We start from the raw sequence: 26691 nt of genomic DNA on the forward strand, positions 1-26691 counted from the left end.
TATGAAAACCCAACGTAATACGAGTAACAAAGATAAAGGAAAGTTAAGCAAAATCAAAAATGCCTCACCAGCTCACCTGATGTAATACCGTACATTAAAATGTGACTTGCATAAACAGAGGCAATCCCTGCATGTCAAGATCATCATCCTACAACCCACAACATCGTAACGTTACAACATACACGTATGTTGACAGTCCTACTCGACGTCAAATAAAACTGATCTAAAACATGTATATTAACTCTGTGTGTGTGTGTGTGTGTGTGTGTGTGTGTGTGTGTGTGCGTGTGTGTGTGTGTGTGTAGCTCAGTAATGCTTATTGTGACTCTGTTCATGCAAGAGAGCTGGGCTGCGGCCCACACAGCTGCATGACGTAGCACTTGGCCAGCAGCACGGTGCCCACACACGGCGGTCATTATCGTGCGTGTGCGGGTCAGGTAATTCCCTCCTGATCGTCTGAGGTGTTGAGGGCTTCACGTCCTGGGGTGTCGCTCTGTCTTGCCAACATACAACTGTTGTACTTACACTGATGGACAACTACATCTCCGCAAGAATAACAACCTTGATCTTGAAAAACGATTAGACTTTATCTTGCTTGAAAAACTACGTTCTCTAATGTTTACCTGTGGATCAAACTCACGTGATGAAATGTTCAATTTCTTACGTGAGTTTTATCCGTGGGCCAGCAGAGAGGACCGGCAATACCAACAACAACAACGACAGCAGTTGGGGCAGCAGCAAGAAGACCAGCAGTAGCAACAGCAGAGGCAGCAGCAAGAAGACCACCACCAGCAGCAGTTGGGGCAGCACCGAAAGGACCACCAGCAGCAGCAAGAGGACCACCAGGCAGCAGCAGTTGGAGCAGCAGCAAAAGGACCAACAGCAGCAGGCCAATTGTGAGGCAGAGCCTGGACGACAAGGAAGCCGGAAGACAGTCGGGTGCAGCAGCATAAGGACAACTGGCAGCCCCGGGTGACGGAAGCAAGGTGAGGAGGTGGCGTTTGCCCTACCCCACGCCAGTCCCCACAACGCCTCCTCTGCCGCTCCCCGCCACCACAAGGTACTCCTCCGCGCCCCTGCTTATCAACTCTACCACACCCCCTCCTTCCTCCCACCAGGATAAGGGATACGTGTTATCCTGTAATACTTGGAGAGCCATCTTGTGTAGCAGTTGAATGATGTTGTGAGGGGTGGTGGTGTCCGCGGTGTCAGCAACAGTACTTTCACTACGGCAGGATGTGTTATGATTCTCAATATCCAGGTGTGGAGATCCCCAAAGACACACTACACACACGCGGGTCTCATACATCCTCACCCCCGGATAATGTGTATAACATCTCAAACCCCGGATAATGTGCATAACATCCCAAACCCCGGATATGTGTATAACATCCCCACCTCAGATATTGTGCATGACATTCACACCCCCGGATAATGTGTATAACATCCCCACCCCCGAATAATGTGTATAACATCCCCACCCCCGGATACTGTGTATAAGATTCCGTTCTCGGACAATAAATTGTATGTAATGAGCGACTGTCGAAGACCATTAGCTACTGTCTTCGGTGTCGACATTTCTCGGGAGGGGCGGGTGTGGCGCGGCGGGAGGGAGGGTGTGGCAAGAGGCTACCCTAGCCAGTGATGGCCGCCTTCAGTGTGTAGTGTCTCCTGCCCACCCGCCCTCCTCCTTCTCCTGCCTAACACACCCGCAGCGTTCTGACCTCCTCCCTGTCGCTCCTCAGCGGTCGCGCCCGAACGGGAGCATCGCCTCGAAAAACTGTCGCTTTTCCGCCGTCGCTGGCAATTCGTGCATGGCACGCGGTCCAGTTGCCTCATTTAGTCTGTACGGTTGTCATGCACCAGCCTCAGCCCGGCGGTGCTGGGGGTATGGTCCAGGCTGGTCCTCCCTCACCCCGGCGGTGCCTGGGGGGTGTGGTCCAGAGTCGTGCTACGTCCCGGGGGTGCTAGGGGTGTGATCCAGGGTCCTGCCTCACCCCGGTGGTGTTGGGGTGTGGTCCAGGATCCTGTCTCACCCCGGCGGTGCTGGGAGGGGTTCGGTGGCCCAGGGACCTACCTCAGTCAGTGTGGCGGGGCCAGAGTGGCGCCATATGGGTGGGAGGGACGCCTCCCGCCGCCGCGCCAGCATGGTCTGGTCGGTCCGGCCCAGGGAAGTGGTCAGTCAGGTTGGATGCTTCGGTGAACACAAGAATCATTATCTATCTCACTACAACAAGATTCTTACTCGATGTTTCTTTTTTTCTTTGGGTGTAGACATACTGGTATGTGCGCCCCACGTGAAGGTTACGGTGATCAACGTCTCCAAGACGTCATAAAATGTGTGGTGGCTCGCAGCACGTCCTCTGCCATCCCCACAGTGATAGTGCGATCAGGCTGACTGACTGGTCGAGTCTGTGTCCAGTGTGAGAGAAACCAGAGTGTGTGGAGCCAGTGTGCGACCGTTCAGTGTGAAACACAGTGTGCGACCGTTCAGTGTGAAACACCCGACACGCCGGACCACAGTTCATGGGAATCAATGACCCAGGTAAGAGGGACAGGGTCACATGACGAACACCATGTGACCCAGGCCAGGGGGACCTGGCGTCCCAGGCCAGGGGGACCTGGTGACCCAGGCCGGGGGAATCTGGCGTCCCAGGCCAAGGGGGACCTGGCGTCCCAGGCCAAGGGGGACCTGGTGTCACGGGTACAAAGACAAGAAAATCGAGATACACAGGTACGAGAAAACTGGGAACATAGATAATGACACCTGGTGATTGTGGTACAGGAAACCTGTTGGTACAGACACAGAGGACCTGGTGATACACACACAGAGGACCTGGTGATAAAGACACAGAAGACCTGATAAAAGATACAGGAGACCTGTTGATACAGACACAGTGGACCTGATAAAACAGATACAGGGAACTTGTTGATACAGACAAAGGGGACCTGATAAAACATACTGGGGACCTGGTGATACAGACACAGGGAACCTGGTGATATAACCACAAGAAGCTTTGTGATACACACACACACACACACACACACACACACACACACACACACACACACACTCACACAGGTAAGGGAAGACACACTGGTCGGCACAGTACAGTAGTTTCTTGATGACGTTATCAGGCACATCATCATGATGCCAGTCTTCAGTGCCGCCACTTGTGATGAACTAGACTCTACCGCTGTCACACCTTCTTATCATCCAAGTGTTACCACACTGGATCTTACCAAAGATGTCTTCCACCACCGCCTCTATGTTCACGATGCCACAATGGTCAGGTGACGTGGGTCTGGGATAACATGTGACACAGGGAAGGGGGAGCAGGTGACCCAGGTAGTGGGGAGAGGAGGGGGAGGATTAAATCTTATCAGCGAGTCAGGTCTGCCTGGGTGGAAGGAGATGCCGAACATCCATCATGACTGCAGACTGGAGGGTTGAGGTGGGGCTCGCAGTCATCCAGCAAAGTTTACGAACGTGAAGAAAAGTGAGAGTAGAGTAGCCGGATCCTCTCCCCACCCAGACGTCCAGCCATCGTTACACAAACATGATCTCGTATGTCAGACTTCAGCTACGGTAGATACCCAGCGACTGCCGGCCGGTGTACGTGTGGCACAGATTAACCCCAGTGTGAGGCAGGAGGAACAGTGCGAATCTGGAAGGTCCGTCTGGCTATGCGTGGCTCACAGCTGCAGCAGAGGCATTGTGCCACCCTCGCCTACACTCAGACTTACTACTGCCCACGGACCCTCCCTCTGTGTGTGTGTGTGTGTGTGTGTGTGTGTGTGTGTGTGTGTGTGTGTGTTTTCTCAGATTTTCAGTCATTCACATTTTTACTCATGACGAAAATGGCACAATCTCTGGGGTGAGGAGATTCGACTCTCAATGTATGTGTCAAGTGTCCCCTGAGAGGTTCGAGGGTGTGGGTGTCAGCGTGTGAGGAGGAACACATGATCCCACAGCGTCTGTGCCTACCTCATCATGACAGGACCAGACGAAAACAGTCAGGACGGTCACAAAACACACCTAGGCCGCCCTTGGCGCTACCAGTCTGTTCTCTACACTCTGCCTCGTTGCTTTGATACATCTCCGTGTTCTTCCCTGAGTTTCGCACGAATGGCTTCTCAGGCAGTGAGATGTCCCGCTCACATGCGATGTTTCCCTAGCATCAAACTCTGCCTTCCTGACGGTAGAGCGGCAGCTAAAACCCCTGTCACAATATTACCAGCCCCGTGTTCTAATGACTCAGGGCCACCAGAGGGCACTTGACCTCCCCACACCAACATACCTTCACACACTGTGTGCCAGGCTGTATATAACTCATGCTAGGCACACTCTGGCCTGGACCTTTACCCGAAGTGTGTCGACAACATTAGCAACACTGTCTTCGTGATCACTAAACTTTCGTCCTATTCTACGAATAGTAGAATAATAAGGCGTGTTGGAACTCTCCCACGTTGTCCCACAGTACCGTGAGAGGCAGGCCTCTATAGTGTGTGTATTTCCTCCCCCACCCGTCCTCCCAGCGCCAGGAAACGTGACCTGGCACCAGTGTGGAGCGACGCTCCTGACACACCTCTTGTGATGGGTCCCGACCCCTCCCCACGGGAGACACTCACACGCTTCTCCGTCTTACAGGTCCTTCGGTGACGCTCCACGTGACGGGAACTTTACGCTCACACGCTCTACAGGTGAGGCTTCCTCTCTATTCACTCTATACAGGTGAGACTCTGTCATCCGTTCTATAATTAACACTCCATGATCCGCTCTATAGGTGAGACTGGCCCTTCTTATAGGTGAAGGTCCTATAATCCACCGTACAGGTAGTTCTCCAGTGTTTTCTCTATGTTAAAGCTCTATCATCCCTTCTGTAGGTGAGGCTCTACTGCCTGCTGTACGGGTCTGGATCAATCACTTTCTCTAAACGGAGTCTGCCCTCACCCGCTGTACATTCGACCTTCTTTTAAGTCCCCTACTATCCACTCTTTATGATATCTAACATGGCCAGATTAATATATATATATATATATATATATATATATATATATATATATATATATATATATATATATATACTTCCCTTGTTCCCTTGCCACCAAGCGGGACAATAGGTAACGAAGTGTGGCGTTGTTATGTATGTACGAGGCGAGTACACGACATATGAGGAGTATGTGTTCACTGTCCTCACAGTAACGATGCATGGTGGGCACGTGTCTTGTGATGTGTTGAGTCATTGTGTGTGTCATGTTGGAGAGGTAGATGGTATCCAGTACACAGGCGAAGAAGTTCGCCTCGTCTTTGCCTGAGGCGAGGTATGTAGTTTCAGACGGGTGTGGGAGGAGTGGAGTTAAAAAATGTCATGGGAGGGCAGTTAGACCTTGTTCAGTCATTAGTGTGTGTATATATGCGTTCTTAAAGTAGGTCTTGTTGAGGGAAGGGTTACCTGTATGAGATGGGAAGCAGGGGTAAGATTGTGGTTGCTTCTTGTGTGGTGGTTGGTTATGGGGTGGTTTGGGTGGGATGGGCTTAGTGCTATTAGAGAAGTGAGCGGCCAGCGTGCTGGAGAGACTTTGTGCTGGAAATATTTGCGTTTCGTTTTGCGTGTGTTGAACGTTTGTGGTTGCTAAGTAACCTGTGATTGCTGTGCAAACCTTCGTTTGTGTGGTACGTAGGTCTGTCACATGCTTTTGACAGTGTAGGTGACCAAACAGGTGAGACACTTTAGGGTGGAGTGGATGAACTGTTTCTTTGAGGATAAAACGGGATTATTTATGTATGCCGTGTCTTCTGTTATTGTATTCCATTCATCCATCACCCATACTATAAAAGATTTCTTTAAATCTTTTCTAACAAGTTTCTTGATCATCTTCACATTATGTCCTCTGGTTGCTCTATCCTAACATCCCTCGAAGAACTGTTTACCGTCCATGTCATTAACCAGTTTTAAAAAGTTGAAGGTTAAGGTCAGGTCCCCCCTCACTCTTCTTCCAAGGTGGGTATATTCAAAGCCTCCGGCCTTCCCTGTAACTCAGCTCTCTTCATTCTGGTACTATGGTTGATGCTCTCCTCAGCACCTTCTCCATTGGTTCTTTAGTAGCGGTAACCAAACTTGAAAAACATATTCTAGTTTTGATCTTATGTAGGATATGAACAGCTTGCTGAGTATTTCTTCGTCCATGTACTTAAAAACTATTCAAATATTTGCCTGAAGGCAATTCGTTTCCTTGACTGTTTTAAAGTGGGACACTGACGATAGGTGAGGGATGATGTCCACTCGCAAGTCCTTCTCACACGTAAAATCCTGCAACATAAAGTTTACAGCGAGGTCTTCCTTCACTCCGTCCCACCCTCATTACTGGAGATTTGCTCCAGTTCAACTTGATCACCCGTGTGATCAGACCAACGATTACGGAATATGTTGAGGTCCTCCTTGTAAGCTGTGACAATCCTTCTCGCTTTTCATTCTCCTCATGACTTCTGCATCATCTGCAAACATATCTAGGTAGGAATCCATACCTTCTGGCATGTGTGTGTGTGTGTGTGTGTGTGTGTGTGTGTGTGTGTGTGTGTGTCCCATGGTCGAGATGAGATATATGAATATGTAAACAAAGATAAACAAGGGTTCAGATACAGACATGAGTCTGCATACAAGAGTCATGTATATCTAATTATGCTGAGGTTGGCGTCAAATAGTATTTGGAGGAGACACGTCAGGTGTCACCAACGTATTATGATCCCATTGTATAACTAGACAAGGAAGCAGTTCATGAAGTCATAAAGCATTATACGCCTGAAGTTCACATGATTACAGAGAAGGATCTACATACAGTCAATAGTGACCTATAACAAAGTAATTCATTATACATCATAAGGGAGCAAAGCTTATTCCCCGAATCATTTATATTTCATTATCATTAACTCAACAAAGCATCTGGTGATGCCAGCCAGTCGAGTGTAGTCTCTGCAACTTGTCAACTTGTTTTCTCATTTCTTTTTCCCACAACAGGTCTTCATGTCTGTCCCTTCGTGTGTGTGACCAGAGACAGATCACTTGAGCCTCTGTCTTCCCTCCCGTCTGTCACCGTCCCGTCTGAACTTCCCATACCTCTCGTATCTTTTTCCCCCGTCCAGTGTCCGGCTCCTCCTGTCTCCCGTCTCCTTCCTTCCCTCACTGTCCACGCCAGCACCAGGATGACCCGGCACCCCGACTCTGGCAGCCTGCCTTCCACCTTCCTTGTCTTCCTTCTGCCTCATAACCTCACAACTCTCCCTCTTGACAACTCAATGGCCTCATAACCTTCTATCTGAAAGCTTCGAAATACTTCTGCCTCACATCACTCCCAACGCAGTTCAAGGCTCATACCCTGATGGTCCTCGCTGGCTCACCCACAACCTCCCCTCTCACAACGTGTGCCACTCAGAAGGGACAACCTCTCACCAAGTCATGACTCAGCGCGTCCTCCCCACACCATCACACCTGCAGCCTTCCCACCCTCCTTAATGATCCCTTCCGTCCCGCTGTTCCATCTTTTCTTTCCCTGCCTGCCTGCCCTACGGGTCTCCCAACCCAGCCGTCCTTCCCTTCCCAAGTCCTCTCCTTGTATCACCTTCTCCTGACTTAGGGCAGGAGTGGCACCACCACCAGCTGTCCCTGACGCCAGCCAGGGGCTAGACCTTACCTCCCTGTGTGTGTGTGTGTGTGTGTGTGTGTCTGTGACCAGTTACTTGTACTGTACTGCACTGTTCAGGGAGGGAGTTGTACACTCGTGGGGCCCTGCCCTCTTGAACTGTCTCGGTCATCGTACTACTGATCAAACTCCTGCGAGTCGTCAGACCCACAATTTCATCGCTTCAACCATCCACTACACATCATGTGTGTGTGTGGCATTACCTGGTTGTGCTGTACGATGAGGGAGGGGTAGTCTTACACTAGTGGGTTCACCATCCACTGAACATTCTGTAGTGAAAAACCTTTTAGATTTCTGTATGCTGTATTAGGGTTATTTGACAACAACAACAATAACAATAATATTACCGAATTATCTGTTACTGGCGCCACCTCGCCAGTGCAGGAAATGGTGAATATATATATATATATATATATATATATATATATATATATATATATATATATATATGGGACACAGATGATGTGTAGAGGAGGGTGTAGGTGATGTACCTGAACAGTTTGAGGAGAGTGTGGTGTTAGCGATGACGTAGTAAAGTAATTAAGTAAGAGAGATGTGTGGTAATAAGAAGAGCGAGGCTGAGTGGGCAACTGAGGAGGGTGGTGCCGTGGACGTATGGAGGGTCTGGACATATTGACATATTGGCATGTGGGGCAGCCGGGGGAACACACGGTAAGGTCTGTTGTGGATACGGAGCTGTGCTCCCGGTGTATCATACATGACAGCTAGAGAATGGATGTGAGCGGATGCGGCCTTTCTTCCTGTGTTCTTGGCGCTACCTCGCAGACGAGGGAAGCAGCGATCAAGTATAGGAACACACACATATATATATATATATATATATATATATATATATATATATATATATATATATTGCAAGTGCTGGTATTGGACGTTTGACTATAGAAGAAACAGATGGAGAATTTGTCACATTCAGTCACTAGTGGAAAGGCAGTCTCTCTTTCTTCTAATGGTAAATAACACAAGACCGTGATAGCTACCATGCACATTCCGAAAAACATTTCTGGATGTAAACGAACACAGAAAATGGCTAATGGACTGAAAAAAAACGCTGAAATAAAAAGAACAATATCGCAACCTAAGTTACAGAAAGCAACTTTCACGAGTGTAATTATTTACAAAAACATGAATTCATCGACCGTATTCCATACGACTTAAACCAACCGTGAATGTCAGTTATGAATGAATGATTGATGTGTTATACATCAATGTGACACTGCCTTTAGTACCTTCACTACTTGTCAAATGAATGAGACATTTCCCTCGACATTTCTTATGCTTGGTAAGTTTCAAGTTTGCTCATTAATTAACCCCTGGAGCTAGAGAAGTCACTAATTCCCGGGCAGCGTAGGCACATCCTCTGCACCTGCTCATTAAACAGGCATTACCCAGAGCTGACAAAGCTAAACTTGGGCTAATGTTAGCAGGTCTGCATCGCCCTCACTGGCAACGCTACACACCCTCAGTCCGCCTAACGTAGTTGGTCCTTACTGTTCTGGCATATTCGATTGATATAAAATCCAAATGGTTTACCGTCATCATTACTATTAACGTCATCTGCTATCGTGAATATAATTATGATTAATGACATAACTAGGGCTACCTTGAACAAGTAGTCTGTTGAGCTGTCGCCGTCCTCTGCACTATATACCCCCATCCATCCAGGGAGTTTTCCCTTCTATTCAGAAAGAAAAATTTGAGTTTAGGATTCTGTTTCTTCGGTTAAGGCCCGGCAAGACGCGGTGTAGTACGTCTGTGAGACTCGTCCAGTAGGGTGACGCTATGGCATCCGGGAGGGTGGGAGTACAGCCTCCAGGACCTTAGTGTCGGGATACGTGGGAAACTGAGTGACACCGTTTCAAAGGTGTTTGATGGCGGACACTGTTACCCCAACACCAAAGGTGTGATTGGGGGATAAGCGTCTCGTAGAGCATGAAGAGATCGAGGGAAGATATTAAAAGATTAAGTAAAGGGTCTTGACACATGTAAGTCTTACAGTCCTGATGATATTCCACCACATGGGCTAAGGATGTTCGTAGATAAACTTAAACAAACCACTTGAAATGCTTTTCACAAGATGTCGCTCGAGGAAGACAAAAGTGCCAAAGGGCGTAAAAAAGGCACACTTCATACCTGTCTTTAGGAAACGAGACCAGAAAGAAGTGTTAAGTTACTGACCGTGTTCCTGACGAGCGCAGTCTTCAAGGTAATGCGAAACATAAATCAAAAAGCAAATGGATGACTTCCAGCAGAGGAGAAATCACCTAGACGGAGACAACATTCTTTCAGGGAAAAAAATCTTAAAGAAATGTCATGGCCGACAGGAACTTCCAGGAAAACAAAGAAAACAAAAACTCAAACCAAGCCATAGGGAACGGATATTGAGGAATACCTGGTCGGTTGGTCATTTAGGTTTCAGGCCTACCGAATGCCAAGATACTGTGTGTGGCTGTCAACGCCAAGTTACGGCTACCTGAAGCAGGCGGTCAAGATAATTCTAAGGTCATACACTCAATATATAAATTATATATATATATATATATATATATATATATATATATATATATATATATATATATATATATATATATATATATCACAAGTCCAGGAAATAAAGGTTCACCGTAAGATCAAATTTCGTGAGTTAACGCTAAAAAGACAAGGGGACGGAGAAGGACAAAGCTTAATTATATTTGACTGTATGAGTGACAATGTCGTGAATGAAGTTTTATGAAGTCAGGAAACTGCGGCAGAAACGGGACAGAGAGAAGGTAATGAAGTACTTACTAACATACAAGACGGAGGATGAGTGAAACGAGCAAAGTGAAGAGGGTAGTAGGGTACTGCATGTGGCGCCGGGGACGACCAAGCCGGCGCTCGCTGCCTGACGTACGACTAAATCAAACGGGAGTCCTTCACCCCCAGTAGAGTAATTACAAGTATAAACTGAAATAACGATTCTCACACAACACCCGTAACTTAAGTCAACATTACGCCCTAGGCTGCCGAGGACGCAGTACGGACCAAGTACTGACCTAGATTGCAGATGCCAGAAACCGGAGGTCAGTAAGAGAAGGAATGGTCTTTGTCTGAACCATACTACCCTAGTTCTACTGACAGCATATTCCCTCCCACTAATTTACCCACATAAGAGATAATCCACCGAACCCTCCCTCCGAAGAATCCAGTACCCTCTATTCAAGAAAAAACAACAAAAAATGTTGGGTTAGGGTAGGTCTCCGCGCACAGGTTCGGGCAACATCAGCCGGCGTTGTCTGTTCTTCCAGGACGAGATGTGACTGGTGAGTACCGGGTGTGTCACCCCCTCGGGCCTCCCAGGACACAGTCCCGTGCTTGTGACCATCTGACTGCCGCCGCCACCAGCATGTGACACCAGGACTCTTTGATTTATCATCCTATTTCTAACCCCCAGAGTATGACGGGCAGGCAAGCCCTTAGGGATGACGGCCCGGGCTTTGACATCCTTCAATAAGGATCACGTCAAGAGACAAGCCCTCATATCCACGGGTCTTACGTAGGGTCGTACCACAGTAGCCTATCGCTGCTGGTGAGGTGGTGGGTAGACTGCATGTCGCGTCGCTACATTGACATTAAACACACCTGACGAGACACCTGTCATTACACTGACTACATCACATACACCTGACGAGACACCTGTCATTACACTGACTACATCACATACACCTGACAAGACACCCGTCGCTTGACCTCTACACCCTTTCAGATCTGGACTCATATTTCAAACATCTTTCACTAACCTGTAGTAATTCTACAACCCAGCAAAACGTTCCGGACATGTATCGCATGCAGTTATTCTAAACCTACAAATTACACGTTCATAACCACAGATCCTAATCAGTATCCTACCAACAAATGACGAACTGATGTATCTCGACAATGGAGAATCAAACAATTCTATTATTTCATCCTGATCCGTTTATGGAAGCCTAAGGGTAAAATTAATCCAAATATCAAGTTCAGATTATTTTTGTAACGAGAAATTTCATTAAATGCGTAACTAACCGTCAGAAGCTGGTTATGTGACAGTGCTAATGACAGACTAACTCATGATGTTGTTTTCCAGGTGAGTCTGGCCCCAGGTCCAGGTGAGTCTGGCTCCAGGTCCAGGTGAGTCTGGCCCCAGGTCCAGGTGAGTCTGGCCCCAGGTCCAGGTGAGTCTGGCTCCAGGTCCAGGTGAGTCTGACTCCAGGTCCAGGTGAGCCTGGCCCCAAGTCCAGGTGAGTCTGGCCCCAGGTCCAGGTAGACTTCTGCTATCAGTTAAGTATGTCGTGCCCCAGTTCAAGGTCAGTATGAGTGACATCCCACAGTTGACGAGACTTTAGTGCTGGCTCCTTGACCAGTGAGGCACCAACCTTCACCACGACGGCCCCACCCTTGGTTATGATGGCCGACCGGCCCCACCCTTGGTATGATGGCCAACCCATTATACCCTACCATGCAAGATGATATCTAAGCCGTCATACCTATCCGTAATATTCTATAACTTAGATCAGACCAGTCATACTCTACAGACTTTTCACAATGTTCTATTCAATTACCATCCAATGTTAATTTTGCCATCATAAGAGAAATGTTTATCCATCAGGGTCAATCGGCCTCCAATCTTCATAACACAGCACGTCCAACTGTCACGACCCGTCATTCAATCCGGAAGAAATCCGTGACTGTTCTCTCCGCGAGACCCCCTCCCCACACGGGATGGTACATCCGCTGTCTTGGCTAAGATGCAGTAAACAAGATTTTCCAACGTTCTAAACTCTCTAAACGCTGATCAACGTCGCATCACTTTAACGGTCAAGTGATCTTTCCAATATTCCACGGAAAACCATAGGAAAAACTGAGAAAAAAGTCACTCCATTTACAGCCTCCGCCTGCGTAGCCTATCACATCCCAACCTTCCCTCTCAAGGTGCAGTACCTTCCCTGTAGTCGCTGTTATTCCCAGGAAGAACACAGTTGGTGTTTCAGCCTAGTCTAAATTCATCTTTAGTTACAGCCGTCCTCATATAGCGTGTGCTGATGTTTACAAATACTAAAGTAAGTACGTTTGTGATTGTCTGTGTCTTCCTCAACTCATCTTAAATACACGACACACATAGGGAAAGAGCTAGAGAGTGGATGTGAGCGAAGCCGTTTTTCGTCTGTTCCTGGCGCCACTTCGCTAACTCGAAAACGGAGAAAGCGTATGAGAAAAAGATATATTGTTTAATGTTATCAGAGACTGCATGGGTAGCTGAGACCCTAATCAAGACCATCTAGCTAAAATCTTAATCTTACATATGCCTACCGTTACCCCTACGACTTGGTTCACTGTGTACTAATCTTATACTACATAGATTCCATATCATCTTCCACAACGAGTACTACCTCAGCCTTGCAAGAGCACTGCTCCTACCAGTTTGAGGCAATGCATGAAACTGTTGGCGATGCATCCTCACGTACGACGAGATCTGAGGACTAACGCATTCCTCGCCGCTAGCAGCGCCATCTGAAGCATGAATACTCTTAACCAATAACTGATAACACGAGTAAAGTTCTGTCATTTTCAATAAACGAGTAAATTTCTGTCATTTCCAAAACAGTCTGTCCAGTGTAACAGTGAATGTGTAACTGCTCTTGAGCGGATGTGAGGTATACCTACCGAGATAACAGAGGTTCCTTCTTCCCTCTTTGCTCTCCGGCAGAATGGCTGGCTCCAGAAAGGTCGTCGCGTCGGCCCTGCTGGTGCTGAGCGTGGTGATGGCGCTGCTGCTCCCCTCCGTTACCGCTGCCCCCAACAAGGTAACCGTCTGCATCAAGAACTGTGCCCAGTGTAAGGAGATGTACCACGCCCACTTCGAGGGCGGCCTCTGTGCTGACTTCTGCCTCGAGTCCAAGGGCCGCTCCATGCCGGACTGCGGCCGCCCTCACACCGTCCTACCCATCTTCCTGCAGAGGCTCGAGTGAGGACCCAGGGCTCCTGGGGGTGTCCAGAGGCACTCTCCATGGTCGTCAAGTTCTATCAAACTTGGGTGAATCCCCGAAGCACGTGAAGGATCCGCTCCTGCGGTGCACCTTACCTGCGTAAGATATAATGGCACCGCCTCGACTCACAGTCAAGAATACTTCGTAAGAATTTGTCTGAAGGGAAACAATGATGGAGAACAAAGGAGCCAGAATAGGGAGGTAGAGAAGGGCTGATCATAAAGACCAGGACTAACCTCCTTTTAGAGGCTCAAATCCATCAGTTGACAGCTTAAGGTTGTTAACTAATCTCTGATGACCTACCTAATGTTACCCTTATGACTTAGTTCAATTTGTATAAAACACAAGCTGTATAAAATGCACCTTTTCTTTCACAACAAGAGCACACACCCCTTCTGACAACACTTCCTCAGGTGTACTCTATGAGGCAATAGGAAGCTCGCAGGCTTCTGTATATACCAGACAGATGGCATTGCATCCTCTTGATGTACGGTGCTAAGCAGGTTCATCCAGAGCTCAATCGCTTTACCGCAATGACTAGTAAGACACAAGCAATATCTGTAGTTTCTGAAACAGTATGTGTAGCACTTTTGTTCAGACTCAGAACGTGTTTGGGTTGTCAATAATAGAGTATGATTCTACTGGTTAACTATAAACACTGTATTAGTAAGAAATGGTCTTAACCCAGTGTGACCTGCATGTATCCAGATAAACAGAGGTTCCGTCTCCTTTGTCTGCTCTCACGGCAGAATGGCTGACTCCAGAAAGGTCGTGATGTCGGCCCTGCTGCTGCTGCTCCCCTACCATTACCACTACCACCGTCAGATAATGCTGGTGCTAGGAGAGTGGTAATCGTAAGATGCAGGAACGAGCCATTCTTCAGGGCTTACCTCTGCCGCCGCTTCTGCGCGTCTCAAGAGGTGAGGTAAGCTGCCACCAAACCTGCCTGCCACCCGCCTCACTCAGGGCTCCACCAGACCTATAATGGAATTAACGCAGGCGCTCCACAGTGTAGCGAGGACCACGCTGCTGGTCACCTGCTGCCTCGCTCATAATACCTCCATCCTAAGCGATGGTTATAAAATATATTCGCATCATTTCCAGAACAAACGGTAATGGAATCAAATACAACAGGCTCAATTCTCTTATCATTCTATCTAACATACTTTCCTTGCTTCGTTATAGTTCACTTTATCCTTTCAACCTCTAAACTCCAACTGATCAACCCCATAACTGAGCACTTCAGTATCTTTTCTGTAAATCTTTCTCCTTCTGAACTTCGTGTTTAGATGTCACTGGACAGTTTGGCTGACGTGTGACTATATACTCGTTAATGGGATGTGATGAACAACTTGTCATTCCCAAACCCTTTGCGGTCATAACTGTTATATATAGGTCAACAGTTTCTACGATATATGAAGAGTATATATGGACAAATGTATATATGTATCTGTAGGTCTATCACATAAATATCATTATAAAAGCACAGCGGGTTTTTCTTCATGTTCCTGGTGGATGGAGACAAGGCTGTAATGATCCGGTGTGGACGACGGAGTTCTACGGGCTTCGGCCAACTAATTCCTTGGTTCCAGCCACTGTACAACCTGACTCTTAAAGACTTTACTTCACAAGACACAAGATCATATTACACTCATGCCATCTATGGCCTGCCACCTGCATCATTTCTTGCCGAGTTAAAATCTGTCATACTTATATTTCCCCTCTGGCTGTATAGGTGGCGCTCATTGCCACTGAGCAGAAGGTTGTCCACTTTCACAAGCCAGCCTCCACACATGGGTAACCTCACTACAACAAGGGTAACCCAACCCTGGACCAGGACGGTAACATCCTGAAATACCCCCTGTCCTCAGGGGCTGTTCTCTCGTCGTCCGGAGGTCAAGGAAGGTTAACCCACCAATAATGTGTCCAGTGTCAGAATGGGAATGTGGTCTGGGAGCTATACGTCATACCACTCTTGTTCAGTGCCACACTCCCAACAGCCACTAATCATGTTCCCTGACGTATCTAAACATTATCTTCGCAAAATAATATAGAGAAGACATCAGGTGAGACAGAAATACACGTGAACGTCCCTAACGAGACGTTGCCATTTTCTGTATAAGACCACACACGGGGGCAGGGGGCCACTTCTACAATATCACTAACACGCGAAGCAGAACGGGAACTACTCTACTGCTCTATATGTCCACGTCTGTGCCCACATACACGTCCTCCACCTCGGTTACTTCTTACATTCGAGTTCATTTCTCAGACACAGACACTAAGTGATGTTCTGTCACGTTACTTCACGTTCACATCTACAATGGAGAGCGCTTCAGCATCCCAGCAAATGTAAGCCGACCTAACCTACACAACACGACTCAAGACGCAAACTTCGAAATTGGAAACTACTTTAATTTGGGTGAATGTATATTCATAGATTATTCTTCCTGAAAGAGAATAAATCTCCCTATTCCCTGACCTGATCTAGCAGGGGAAGGCAGTTCACAATATCTTTTACTTATTCTGCACAAAAATTCAGAAAAAATATATATACCATGGTTTACCCTACACCCTGATAAGTTTTCTATAAAGTACAGCTGACGGAGAAAACGTTATTTTTAGCTAAACTTCACTATCATGGTGTCTTTACAGAGACAAATTTAATCTAATTGCAAATACATATATATATATATATATATATATATATATATATATATATATATATATATATATATATATATATATAATGAAAATTTGTTACAGTGTTTACATATATGCTGGTTTTGCTGAGTTGTGAGGGTGGTTTGACTGATACGTATTTCTGGTGCCATATATATACCTGACAAACGACGCACGCGTGTGTGTGTGTGTGTGATAATATTTGTTGGTTTAAGAAGGAAATAGGGTAAGTTAGAAACTTTAATTTACAACCACCTGCCATCCCTTCCTTCGCCATTGTCATCTGTTGATGCACTAGACCACCCAATATGTTTATAAAAAGGCAACAAGTGAAAGTAGTATATGAAATATAAGAGATCGCTATTACAACCAGTGTATTCCCAAAGGTCAACATGTACCGTCAGATCAACAAACCAATCCAATATCAAGCAGCGTTGCCAAATGCTTTTGAAACTCGTCTGCGAAGAGTGGCCAGGTTCGGGAACCGTTAGGACTAGTAAACCCACCTAACATCTCCTCATACACACACAACGCTTCCACGTTGCCAGTAAGATGGCAACCATCGAGAACAACTGATGCATGATACACACTTGGTAAACAAAACGACTTCATCCCACGGGGAAAAAAATATTCGCCATTTCCCATGTTTGTGAGGTGGCGTCTAAGAACAGATGGCAGAGCCTTAAAGGGAAAATTCCTCATTTGGCTCCCTTCTCTGTTCCTTCTTTTGAAAGAGTAAAACTGGAGATTTTCAGCCCTCCTCCCCCCCCCCGCTCCCACCCCTTAGTTGCCTTCTACGACATGTAGGGAATACGTGAGAAGTATTCTTTCTCCCCTATTCCCAGAAATTATATATATATATATATATATATATATATATATATATATATATATATATATATATATATATATATATATATATACCATCTATTTCATTATAATTCATCGCAGTTTCTAGCATCAGCGAGGTAGCTCCAGGAAACAGAAGACCCATCCACTCATATACAGAGATATATACATACACACACATACACGTGCATATGAATACACATATACATAACACACACACACACACACACACACACACACACACAGCGAGGGCCGGCCAGTGTGTGGGCTGCAGCGTCCCTCGTCCCTCGGTCAGGATGACGGACACACATTGAACACATCACTCGATGTATACAAAGGAAATCTGACAACAACAGCAGACAGACGGCTGGACTCTGTCGAGACTGCCTGTGACGGTGGAAGATGTCGGAGACTCACACATGAGTCCGGGTAAAAATACAAAGACACACACTTGATTTACAAGAGAAAATCCGGCAAACATATACTAGAAACAAGGAGGCTGAAATAATCTGTTCTCAAATGTATATACGGTGCACCGTACTGCCTTCATACCACTCTAACTAGCAAACCATTCCAAGTGTTAACAATACTCTTGAGGTAGTTCGTATCGTTCGAGGTCAAATGTTTGCGCCCATTACCACGAGCGCCATCAGAGAAATCAAGCCTTCAGCAGCCTCTTAAATCGAGATCATCCAAACCTTAGGAAATGTTGAACATCTAAATCAGGTCACCTCATTATTAACCTTCTCATTTCTAAGCTAATCATTTCATGCGTTTAATTGGTTCCCACACGATTGGTCTCTCAGTCTGGGAACCGTCTAAGGATCTCGACGTCCTACACTCTTCATTTTGTTTTCTAATTTTTTTAAAACAAAGTTACCAAAACTGGTCACAGTAATTCAAGGTGAGGATGCGCCAATGATGTGAGAGAAGTTAGGATGATTTCCCGACATTTCACTTCACAAGGCCAACCGATGAATCCAAGAACTTTTGGTTAGCCCTACTGCACAACTCCGTGTAACACCTGCAGCATAACACCATGTAACACCTGCAGCAGCGTGTCAACTCCGTGTAACACCTGCAGCATGACAACACCATGTAACAGTTTGAAATTCAAGCTCCACAGACACCACAAGTACCCATAATTCACTAATAAGGCGAGAAGACAGCAGCTAAATCGAAACTACGGGACTAAATAACTTCGAACATAAAACCATAATAATGATAATATATCAATAACGACGCTCTGTGTGTGTGTGTGTGTGTGTGTGTGTGTGTGTGTGTGTGTGTGTGTGGAAAAAGCTCAAGGCCGAACGAAGGCCGGCACTGGACTTTGCTCAGCGAAGATCAAGGTATGCGGACAAGAAGAGGATAATGAAACTAGCTTTGTAGAGAGCTCGGGTTGTGTACTTAAGAATGTAGTCAACACAAAACGATCTAAGCTGGGTTCATCAAGGTCGGACGTAACTTAGTGAGGAATAATACCATGCATGAACACCTGATTGATGAAATCCACGTTCAAAGCCAGCATGGATCCTAGTGTAGTGAAGACAGGTACAGCGGACGTAGCTTAATGAAGAGAAGGATACTGTGAAGACAAGATGTAGTGAAGATAATGGGGCAGTAAATGAGGAGGTGTAGTGAAGTGTAATAAAAATGAGTTTGAAGTGAACATGAGGGTGTAGTGATGGCGAGGGTGTGTGTAGTGATGATGAGGGCATAGTGAAGGCAAGAGTGAGATGATCAAAATGTTGTTAAGAAAGGAGAGATGGAGTGAAGAATTCCAAGGTTTCCCGCGTAAGGGAAGATGCTACATGTCACACCGATCCACCATCATTCTCGAGCTACCGACGCCCATACAGTAATCATATGAAGAAGCAGCTTGCCGAGTGTGACGTGATCCAGCTGATGGCGATGGTAAACAACCAGATGCAGTAAACGATGCTAGGCAGCGATTGTGTGCCACCGGGCAATTCTGTCGAAGTCTGAGTTAAAAGAGGAAAGTTTGACGAGACGAGAAGCAAACCAATCATGATGGACTGGCTCGGAAGGCACTGGGGGAATGCAGTTTTGAGTCGCCAGCGTACGACTGCAACTGGCTAACTGCTGAAGAAAGGAAATCCTCTGATATATAAAAGGGCGGGCGGCGGCGGAGGGGAGAGTGTTGGAGATAAAACAAAACCTTGAAGAACAACGCTGCCGAGGTGGCAAGAGTGAGGATGATCTATCAAAAACTACGAAGACAGATCGGCCGGAGAGGAATCGAGTTAGTGGGAACAGACCACGCCCCGATACCATGCCCAGTCAAAGCTTTTGATAGGTCAAGGACCGCAATAGCAGCGTCTCCTTAGCTCCTCAGAGAGGATGACTAGACATTACTGAGGTAGCAGACGATATCAGCGGTGGATTTTGCCTTGTGGAAGCCACACTGATCATCAGGGGGAAGAACGTAACTTTATAGTTTTAATGATAGATGTAGACAACTTGAATATTGCTCAGAGCAACAGGGCGATCATCATCATGATCAATATAAGTTTCCTCTTCAAAAGCCTCCATACGTCAAGCGTACAAGAGCTTCCCACAGAGCAAGCGTTATGTGGCGGCCCTAGCGTCGGACACCACACGTACACAGGTACATGACTTGGGTACAAGCAAGTGCTGGGAGTCAGGTGGGCTCCTGTTCTTCTCCTTCCTAGGTTTACAAATTCAAATTATTGTAGCTCTCTGCCTTAACGCTGTACTTTAAGACTCGTCTCTGAAAACATCCAGGGACTGAAACTTATAGACATTATATGAGCAAGGAACGTCTACGTGTGAACTCTCAAAATTACGCTCAAGGCGCCTTCAAAAATATCACCGTGGCAGATCCTAAAAAGTTGGTACCAAGATGCGACGCGTCACTATACCCACGGAGCATTACAGTATATATATAGTAAACAGCAACTTCTAAAAGTTCTAGTATGATGCCAAGCCTCACAAACGGGAAAATGTCCTAATGATGACAATGAGTACAGCATTAAGCAATGTATGCATCACCCTACCTTCCTCCTACCTGTGACACCCTGTGGGTCACACAAGCCAACAAGGTCAGTATGGAGGAGGAATCATACACAAAGTTGTTACCGCACTGTATACGTACCTAAACTACCATGTGGACCAGTCCTGTGGGAATGGGATAACACCACCATGACACTGGTCCCGAGAGAAACGTTCAAATCGTCAGTGTAAAACAGGTGGTATGGCCTGCGTACAAAGAATGGAAGGCATAAGCCAAGAAGTCTCTAAACTGGACAACCTAATGCAAGACGGCGAGCAGGACGTCCCAGAATGAGACGGACTGAGGGCATCAAGAGCCCTAGGCTTAGAGGAAGAGGGAAACCTATGGAAGATGTTATGTTGAAGAAAACAGAGAACACGAGATCCAGGGTGGCGAAAAATCCTTGTAACCTGCCAATATGACGCGGTAAATGACGTGGTAAATGTCACTGCCTCGAAGTACAATCGAGTGGTTCTTGATTTTGTTTTTGGAAAACCTGGATTACTGACAACAATCAGCGGGCATCATGGAATGGCCCGGTGGACAATGTACGTACTTACAAACAAGCACAGTAGACGCTGGCCTCCCGGAACCCGTTCTCATGCCGCTCACGTTACCCCGCTCACATCCTGCCTTCTGGGCAGACGCAAACGCACCTGGAGTCTTAAAACGCGACACATCTGAAGTTCCTCAAGTTTACGTTCTCCGTCGTCCCCACCTCAGAATCGATATTGTTTACATAATTCAGGCGCGTCGGACGTTCCCAACCTCAATTCATTGCAGAGCCAACGATCGGGGTTGAGGCCGATTACCGCAGCAGCCTATCTTGTTGTGACCGGTCACTGTCCCCAGCCCACGAGTACTCTCATGGGTCACATTAAACCTGAGCCACCCAGGAAAAACAAAACCCGTTACCTCGGGAAGTCCGCGAGCAGGTCAGCGCCATTCCAGCATGGGTATTACCCAGTTTTCTCCTGCGCCTCACCACACGACTTCGCAACCATTGCAAACTGTGTTGCCAAACGTCATAATTAGACTCAGGTTTTCAGGAACATGATTCAAAACACTTTTCGATCCCTTTTTCGCCGTTTTCTACGATACAGACGTATCGTTGGTTAATCATGCAATACCCCAGCTGGTGCAGGGAAAGGTAGGGCGCATGTGATGGGGATAATAGAATAAAGCAACTGGTTACGCGCTATCTTTGTTGACCTCATTGTAGGTGGCAAGTCACATCGTCGAATAACCTTAAAATGACGGCATATGCCAGGGAACGGCTAGCGTCACTCACACACAAGCGCGTGACACACATAAAGCACCTCTACTAATAATCATCTGACCCTTCCTGTGGCGGTGCACGTCGCGGTGGCAACTATGAACAGAGACGTACAATAAGGCTAAGTGGTAGCGTCAGAAGGCACAGGAGATGCACCCACTGATCATCCCCCCCCCCCTCCCCCGGGCTCATGTATGTATATATATACACCCAGGTCGACAGGACGCTACCGCGACTGGGCTCAGTCTCGCGGCATCGACAACAGTCAAGTAACGATTGTTTCCTCTTGACAAGGTTGGTTCTCAGATGTGGTTCTCTAAGAATGTACTATTGAGGCGAGGCTTGGGATATTTCTGGTGCCGTTCCACGTACTGGTACTAAAAACGAGTTATATTCTTCATCACGGGACTAGTGCGGTGCGTGGCCAGGCAGTATGGATCACACAATACGATAGTTCCTAAGTGATAAGAGCTGAAGGTTTTATTTATTGTTTTACTCGATATGTAGACCCAAATATATATATATATATATATATATATATATATATATATATATATATATATATATATATATATATATATATATATATATATATATGAGCTTATATAATTAAGATATGTATATATACTTTTCATACTTGTTCGCCGGTTCCCGCGACAGAAGGTAGTGCCAGTAACAAAAAGAAAGGCCTCATTTGCTCACATCCAATCTCTGTCATGTGTAATTTACCGAAATGAAGTGAACTACCATACATGCTCTACACGTCCCCAGATGAGTGGGTGGACGTGCCTGACACTAGCGCTGCTGGTGGTGGCTGGAGAAGCGGCCGAGGACAAGACGGAAGGCGAGGCGTCGAGCGCGGGAGAGCAAGACACCAGGATCTACAGCCAGAATCCCGCCTTGGCCTCGAAGGGCGAGGTGGTCGGGGTCTCCAGCATCCACGGCGCCTTACTGCAGTAAGTTGTCGTGACGAAGGAGGTAGCGGCTGGCACCACACCCACCCCTTTATGTTCCTGTACGCTGATGACGGGGGAGGGGGGTTAAAATCAAAATACACTGGGAGGAACATCATTGTATTCGAGGTGCGAAAGAGGTAAATACATAATGCGTCTGAGATACGCAAAGTGAAGACACTGTACGCCAGATACGTGAGGGGTAAACATCATTGTGCGTGAGCTAAAGTCACTATACGCGAGGCGTAAAATCACGATATGACGTAAGAACAATCTCATGCCTCCGCCTGGCTCATGGCTGGGTATGTGTGGCTGTCACGGGGGCGGTGAGGGAAGCCACAGCGAGGGGTGAGGGGAGGGCCACTTGGCTTACTGATTAACTGCTGCTGCAGGTGTGGACGAGGGAGCATAGGTCACAGGGCGTCGCTCGCTCAAGATAACATTCATATTCCTACGAGTCCAGCGCACGGCAGTTACCCACACACCAACTAGCTCGAAAAGAGGATGAACAGCCAGGTTGGTTGTGAGACGACTGCCCCGTCCGGGAATCAAACCCTGGTGAAGGTGGACCCGCGCGTGATACACAGTCAACAACGCTAAACCACTGCACCACAGACGCTCCAACTTGAAGTCACAGTTGAAGATTTCTGGACAGCAAGTTAGCTGTCCTAGGTTCAGTCTGATGGAAGAATTGTGACTGGAAGCGAGAGTAAGGTGACCTTGACCAAGGCCACTCAGACGTAGGAATTCTCAGATTTGGGTACTCGGAAGGTTACAGTGCTACTCAGAAGGTTACAATGTTACTCAGAAGGTTAATAATGTTACTCAGAAGGTTACAATGTTACTCAGAAGGTTACAATGTTACTCAGAAGGTTATAATATGACTCAGGTTATAATGTTACTCAGAAGGTTACAATGTTACTCAAAGTTATAATATGACTCAGAAGGTTACAATGTTACTCAGAAGGTTATAATATGACTCAGGTTATAATGTTACTTAGAAGGTTATAAAGTTACGTGTTTCCTGCCGGCAGTGGCAACCGAGCGCAGGGGCTGGTGAACATCTTGAACAACCTCGCCGGCAGACAACCAGGGTCCGGCTTCCCAGGACACGGTGGCCGTCCTGGTGGCCATGGAGGGCACGGAGGCTACCCAGGACACGGTGGCCATCCAGGTCACGGTGGACATGGAGGGCACGGCGGCTTCCCAGGACACGGTGGCCGTCCTGGTGGCCATGGAGGGCACGGAGGTTACCCAGGACACGGTGGCCATCCAGGGCACGGCGGCTTCCCAGGACACGGCGGCCGTCCAGGACAAGGTGGCTTCCCAGGACACGGTGGGTATCCAGGTCACGGCGGACATGGAGGGCACGGCGGCTTCCCAGGACACGGCGGCCATCCAGGACATGGCGGCTACCCAGGACATGGCGGCCATCCAGGACACGGTGGCCATCCAGGTAGCGGCGGGGGCTTCCCAGGACACGGGGGAGGACACGGGAGCCCGTGCCAGGACCACAGCCCCAGCAGACCCATCACCAGCTGCAAGTACTTCTGCAAGACCCCGTGTGGCGAGCTGATGTGCTGCGAGGATAGCAACAACCCATACACCACCAGTGAGTCTCATGCCGCCCGCCACACGTTACCCTACCCGCGCCACCACCACCACTCCTCCTCCCGGTGCTCGTCACACAGTCGGGCTACCTCTCCTCTCCTCCCACTCATATGTCTTGCTTGGTCTCTCGCCTAGTCTGTGTCTCTAACAACTTCTATCGTCCGACCTTTCATTTGTTCCAACATTCCGACGACACTATAGATGTCTCCCAGGTGACAGTCACTCTCTATGGCTCTCTCTCTCTTTAACTCAGGTTTGGCTGACTCCTTGATGCTTCTCTTTACTAATCAATCCTAAGATCCTTCCTATAATCTATTTTCGCACAGCACAAAGAGAACTTATCTCTCCTCCCTCTGGACACAAGCAAGGCGTGTGAACCAGACGGCAATCCTTTCTCGGTTTCGACGGAGAGCGTTTCTGAACTTGTCCCTGTGCCTGCTCGACTGTGCCACTTCTTTATGAGAATCCAATCTTTTGCCTCTTGCAAGCATGCATATACTGTGGTACAATAATGACCGGTCCAGCTCTTCCAACTATCGTCTCGCTGGTATGACTTTCGTCGTTTAAGGCGAGTCATCCAATCTCTCCTCAATTCATATTTCTTTAAACTTGTCAAGTTTCAGTCTTTAAGGTTTGGCTTTAAGGTTTGGACTTTCGTCCGTGACCGGAGCCTCCGTCATGAAAACACAAGCAGCTAGCAACAAGGTAGCACAGCAGTAGGAGTTGTCGTACGTCCGCCAGTGTGTAAGGGGACTGGAACATTCACCAGACCACAGGAATAGGTCACCTTCTGTCTCACACTCTGAACCTTCAATATTACTTTTATCAAGTCCAACTACCATATCACTTACCCAGACATAAACCAAACAATCGCATCAACTACCTACTTGGGTGTAGTTCCGTATCACCAGCACTCTTACAGACATTCCTGTTTTATATATATATATATATATATATATATATATATATATATATATATATATATATATATATATATATATATATATTCCAATCCAGTATCAGTAAAACTGATCATTCTGCTTAACATATTAAGTCTAAGATCTAACTCGGTTAGATCTTCTGACAACAAGCTTCATTCACTCTCAGCCACACTAACAATTCCTGAACTGTTTATTATCTTTGATTCACAATTCAATGTTAATATGTTTTCTTTCTCAATATGTATGTGTGTGTGTGTGTGTGTGTGTGTGTGTGTGTGTGTGTGTTCAATTACCTAACTAGGTATTTGGAGGGGGAGGGGATAGCTTTGCTCTCGCAGAGGTGCAGATCTTCACATCATGTTTACATCATTCAGTTCCCCAGTGTTATAAACGTGCATTACATCCCTGAAAACTGGTTCCACATATCCAAGTTTTCGTGTCTTGTGACGACCTTACTAACCCAGTTACATACTTTACTCTCTCAGGAGCGAGTTCTTTGTTTGCATCATTAACTTTATATCATCTGGCGTCTTCTGGTTTCTCCTTTACAGCGTAAAGTGTTTGTCTGAAGAGAAGATTTAATAAGTGTAAGGTCCGGCCTATCTTTAACAAGGCTCCTGGAACCGAGGTTCTACCTGTGTTATTGATGCACAACAAACCAGGTCTTGACTAATCTAGATGCTAACGTTCTATTTCTTCACCACTTCAGCCCAGAGACCTACGAATCGGCCGGGCAAGTGTCCGCCTGTGCGGCCCACCTGCCCGGAACACACCAGGCTCAGGCCTCCGACCTCCTGCGCCCACGACGGATACTGCAGTAACCCCAGGGAGAAGTGCTGCTGGGACACCTGCCTCAAGTTCAGCACCTGCAAGCTGGCCGAGGGATACTATGGCTAGTAAGACTCACAAGGCCTACTCCACACAGGCAGCAGATACCACAGTCGCACCACATCACACCTGCCATCAAGGACACTTAGTTTTCGTCTTGAGAAGCAAATAGAGAGCCGTCGGCGGGAGAAGAAGGCCCCCGTCTCAGATACACAACTGGTTGAGTGTGACAACACGAACAGAGTCGCTGCCGCCATGTATAAACACGAACCAATCATGAGGTTTACCTCGCCAGTGCTGCTTCCACATGACCTGCCACTCCTTACCACAGTTGACCGTCATCCACTGAAGGCCGCCAACACACCATATATAACTAAGATAAAGCAGTACCTGTATTTTTGTTCCATTATGAAAATGGTCTGTGACCTACAGAAGCAATGAGTTCTCTTGATCACTCCCCACAAACAGTCAGAACGCCCGAAATAAACTAGGCTTTCAAATATGAAATGAAACTTCTTGAAAGTTTCTTGGTTTTAGTCAAAAGTGAGATATCTCGTTGTGCCAGGAATAACACCAACACATTTCCCTAACACGGTATCCAAACTGCTGCTCCCTGACACTTAACTACTGTTGTTGCCTGTTGCTCCCTGGCACTGGTAACTACTCCTTCCGCTCTGTCAGTCGATGGCAGCTGATCACAGAGGCATCTGTCAATAGGTAGACTGTGAGAAGTAAGCCTTACTCAGGGTCGCAGTGGAAAGCTCACAGATATTCCCACCGATTATCT

General features: G+C 47.0%; 2 protein-coding genes across 3 annotated transcripts; both read left to right on the forward strand.

Moving 5' to 3' along the window:
* Positions 1–1860: 1860 nt before the first annotated feature.
* LOC139759617 (eclosion hormone-like) lies at positions 1861–15211 on the forward strand. 2 transcript variants are annotated; one of them, XM_071681966.1, is made up of 3 exons: positions 1861–2186; positions 4652–4704; positions 13448–15211. In XM_071681966.1, the coding sequence occupies exon 3, from the start codon at positions 13449–13451 to the stop codon at positions 13707–13709; it is 261 nt and encodes an 86-aa protein (XP_071538067.1). In that variant the 5' UTR covers positions 1861–2186; positions 4652–4704; position 13448; the 3' UTR covers positions 13710–15211. The 2 variants fall into 2 exon arrangements, with proteins under 2 accessions (XP_071538067.1, XP_071538066.1); XM_071681965.1 differs by having other exon boundaries at positions 1863–2545.
* A 6588-nt stretch (positions 15212–21799) lies between these two features.
* LOC139759693 (uncharacterized) lies at positions 21800–26340 on the forward strand. Its single transcript, XM_071682097.1, has 4 exons — positions 21800–21865; positions 22343–22527; positions 23559–24136; positions 25786–26340. The coding sequence occupies exons 2-4, from the start codon at positions 22343–22345 to the stop codon at positions 25971–25973; spliced, it is 951 nt and encodes a 316-aa protein (XP_071538198.1). The 5' UTR covers positions 21800–21865; the 3' UTR covers positions 25974–26340.
* The last annotated feature ends 351 nt before the right edge of the window (positions 26341–26691 follow it).

This window comes from Panulirus ornatus, chromosome 33 (genome assembly GCF_036320965.1).
Source record: "Panulirus ornatus isolate Po-2019 chromosome 33, ASM3632096v1, whole genome shotgun sequence".
NCBI lineage: Eukaryota > Metazoa > Arthropoda > Malacostraca > Decapoda > Palinuridae > Panulirus > Panulirus ornatus.

Coding starts and splice junctions, on each gene's coding strand:
- LOC139759617 (XM_071681966.1), top strand. CDS start 13,449: ATGGCTGGCTCCAGAAAGGTCGTCGCGTCGGCCCTGCTGGTGCTGAGC.
- LOC139759693 (XM_071682097.1), top strand. CDS start 22,343: ATGAGTGGGTGGACGTGCCTGACACTAGCGCTGCTGGTGGTGGCTGGA. Junction 22,528..23,558: donor ATCCACGGCGCCTTACTGCA/GTAAGTTGTCGT, acceptor TCCTGCCGGCAG/TGGCAACCGAGCGCAGGGGC. Junction 24,137..25,785: donor CAACAACCCATACACCACCA/GTGAGTCTCATG, acceptor TCACCACTTCAG/CCCAGAGACCTACGAATCGG.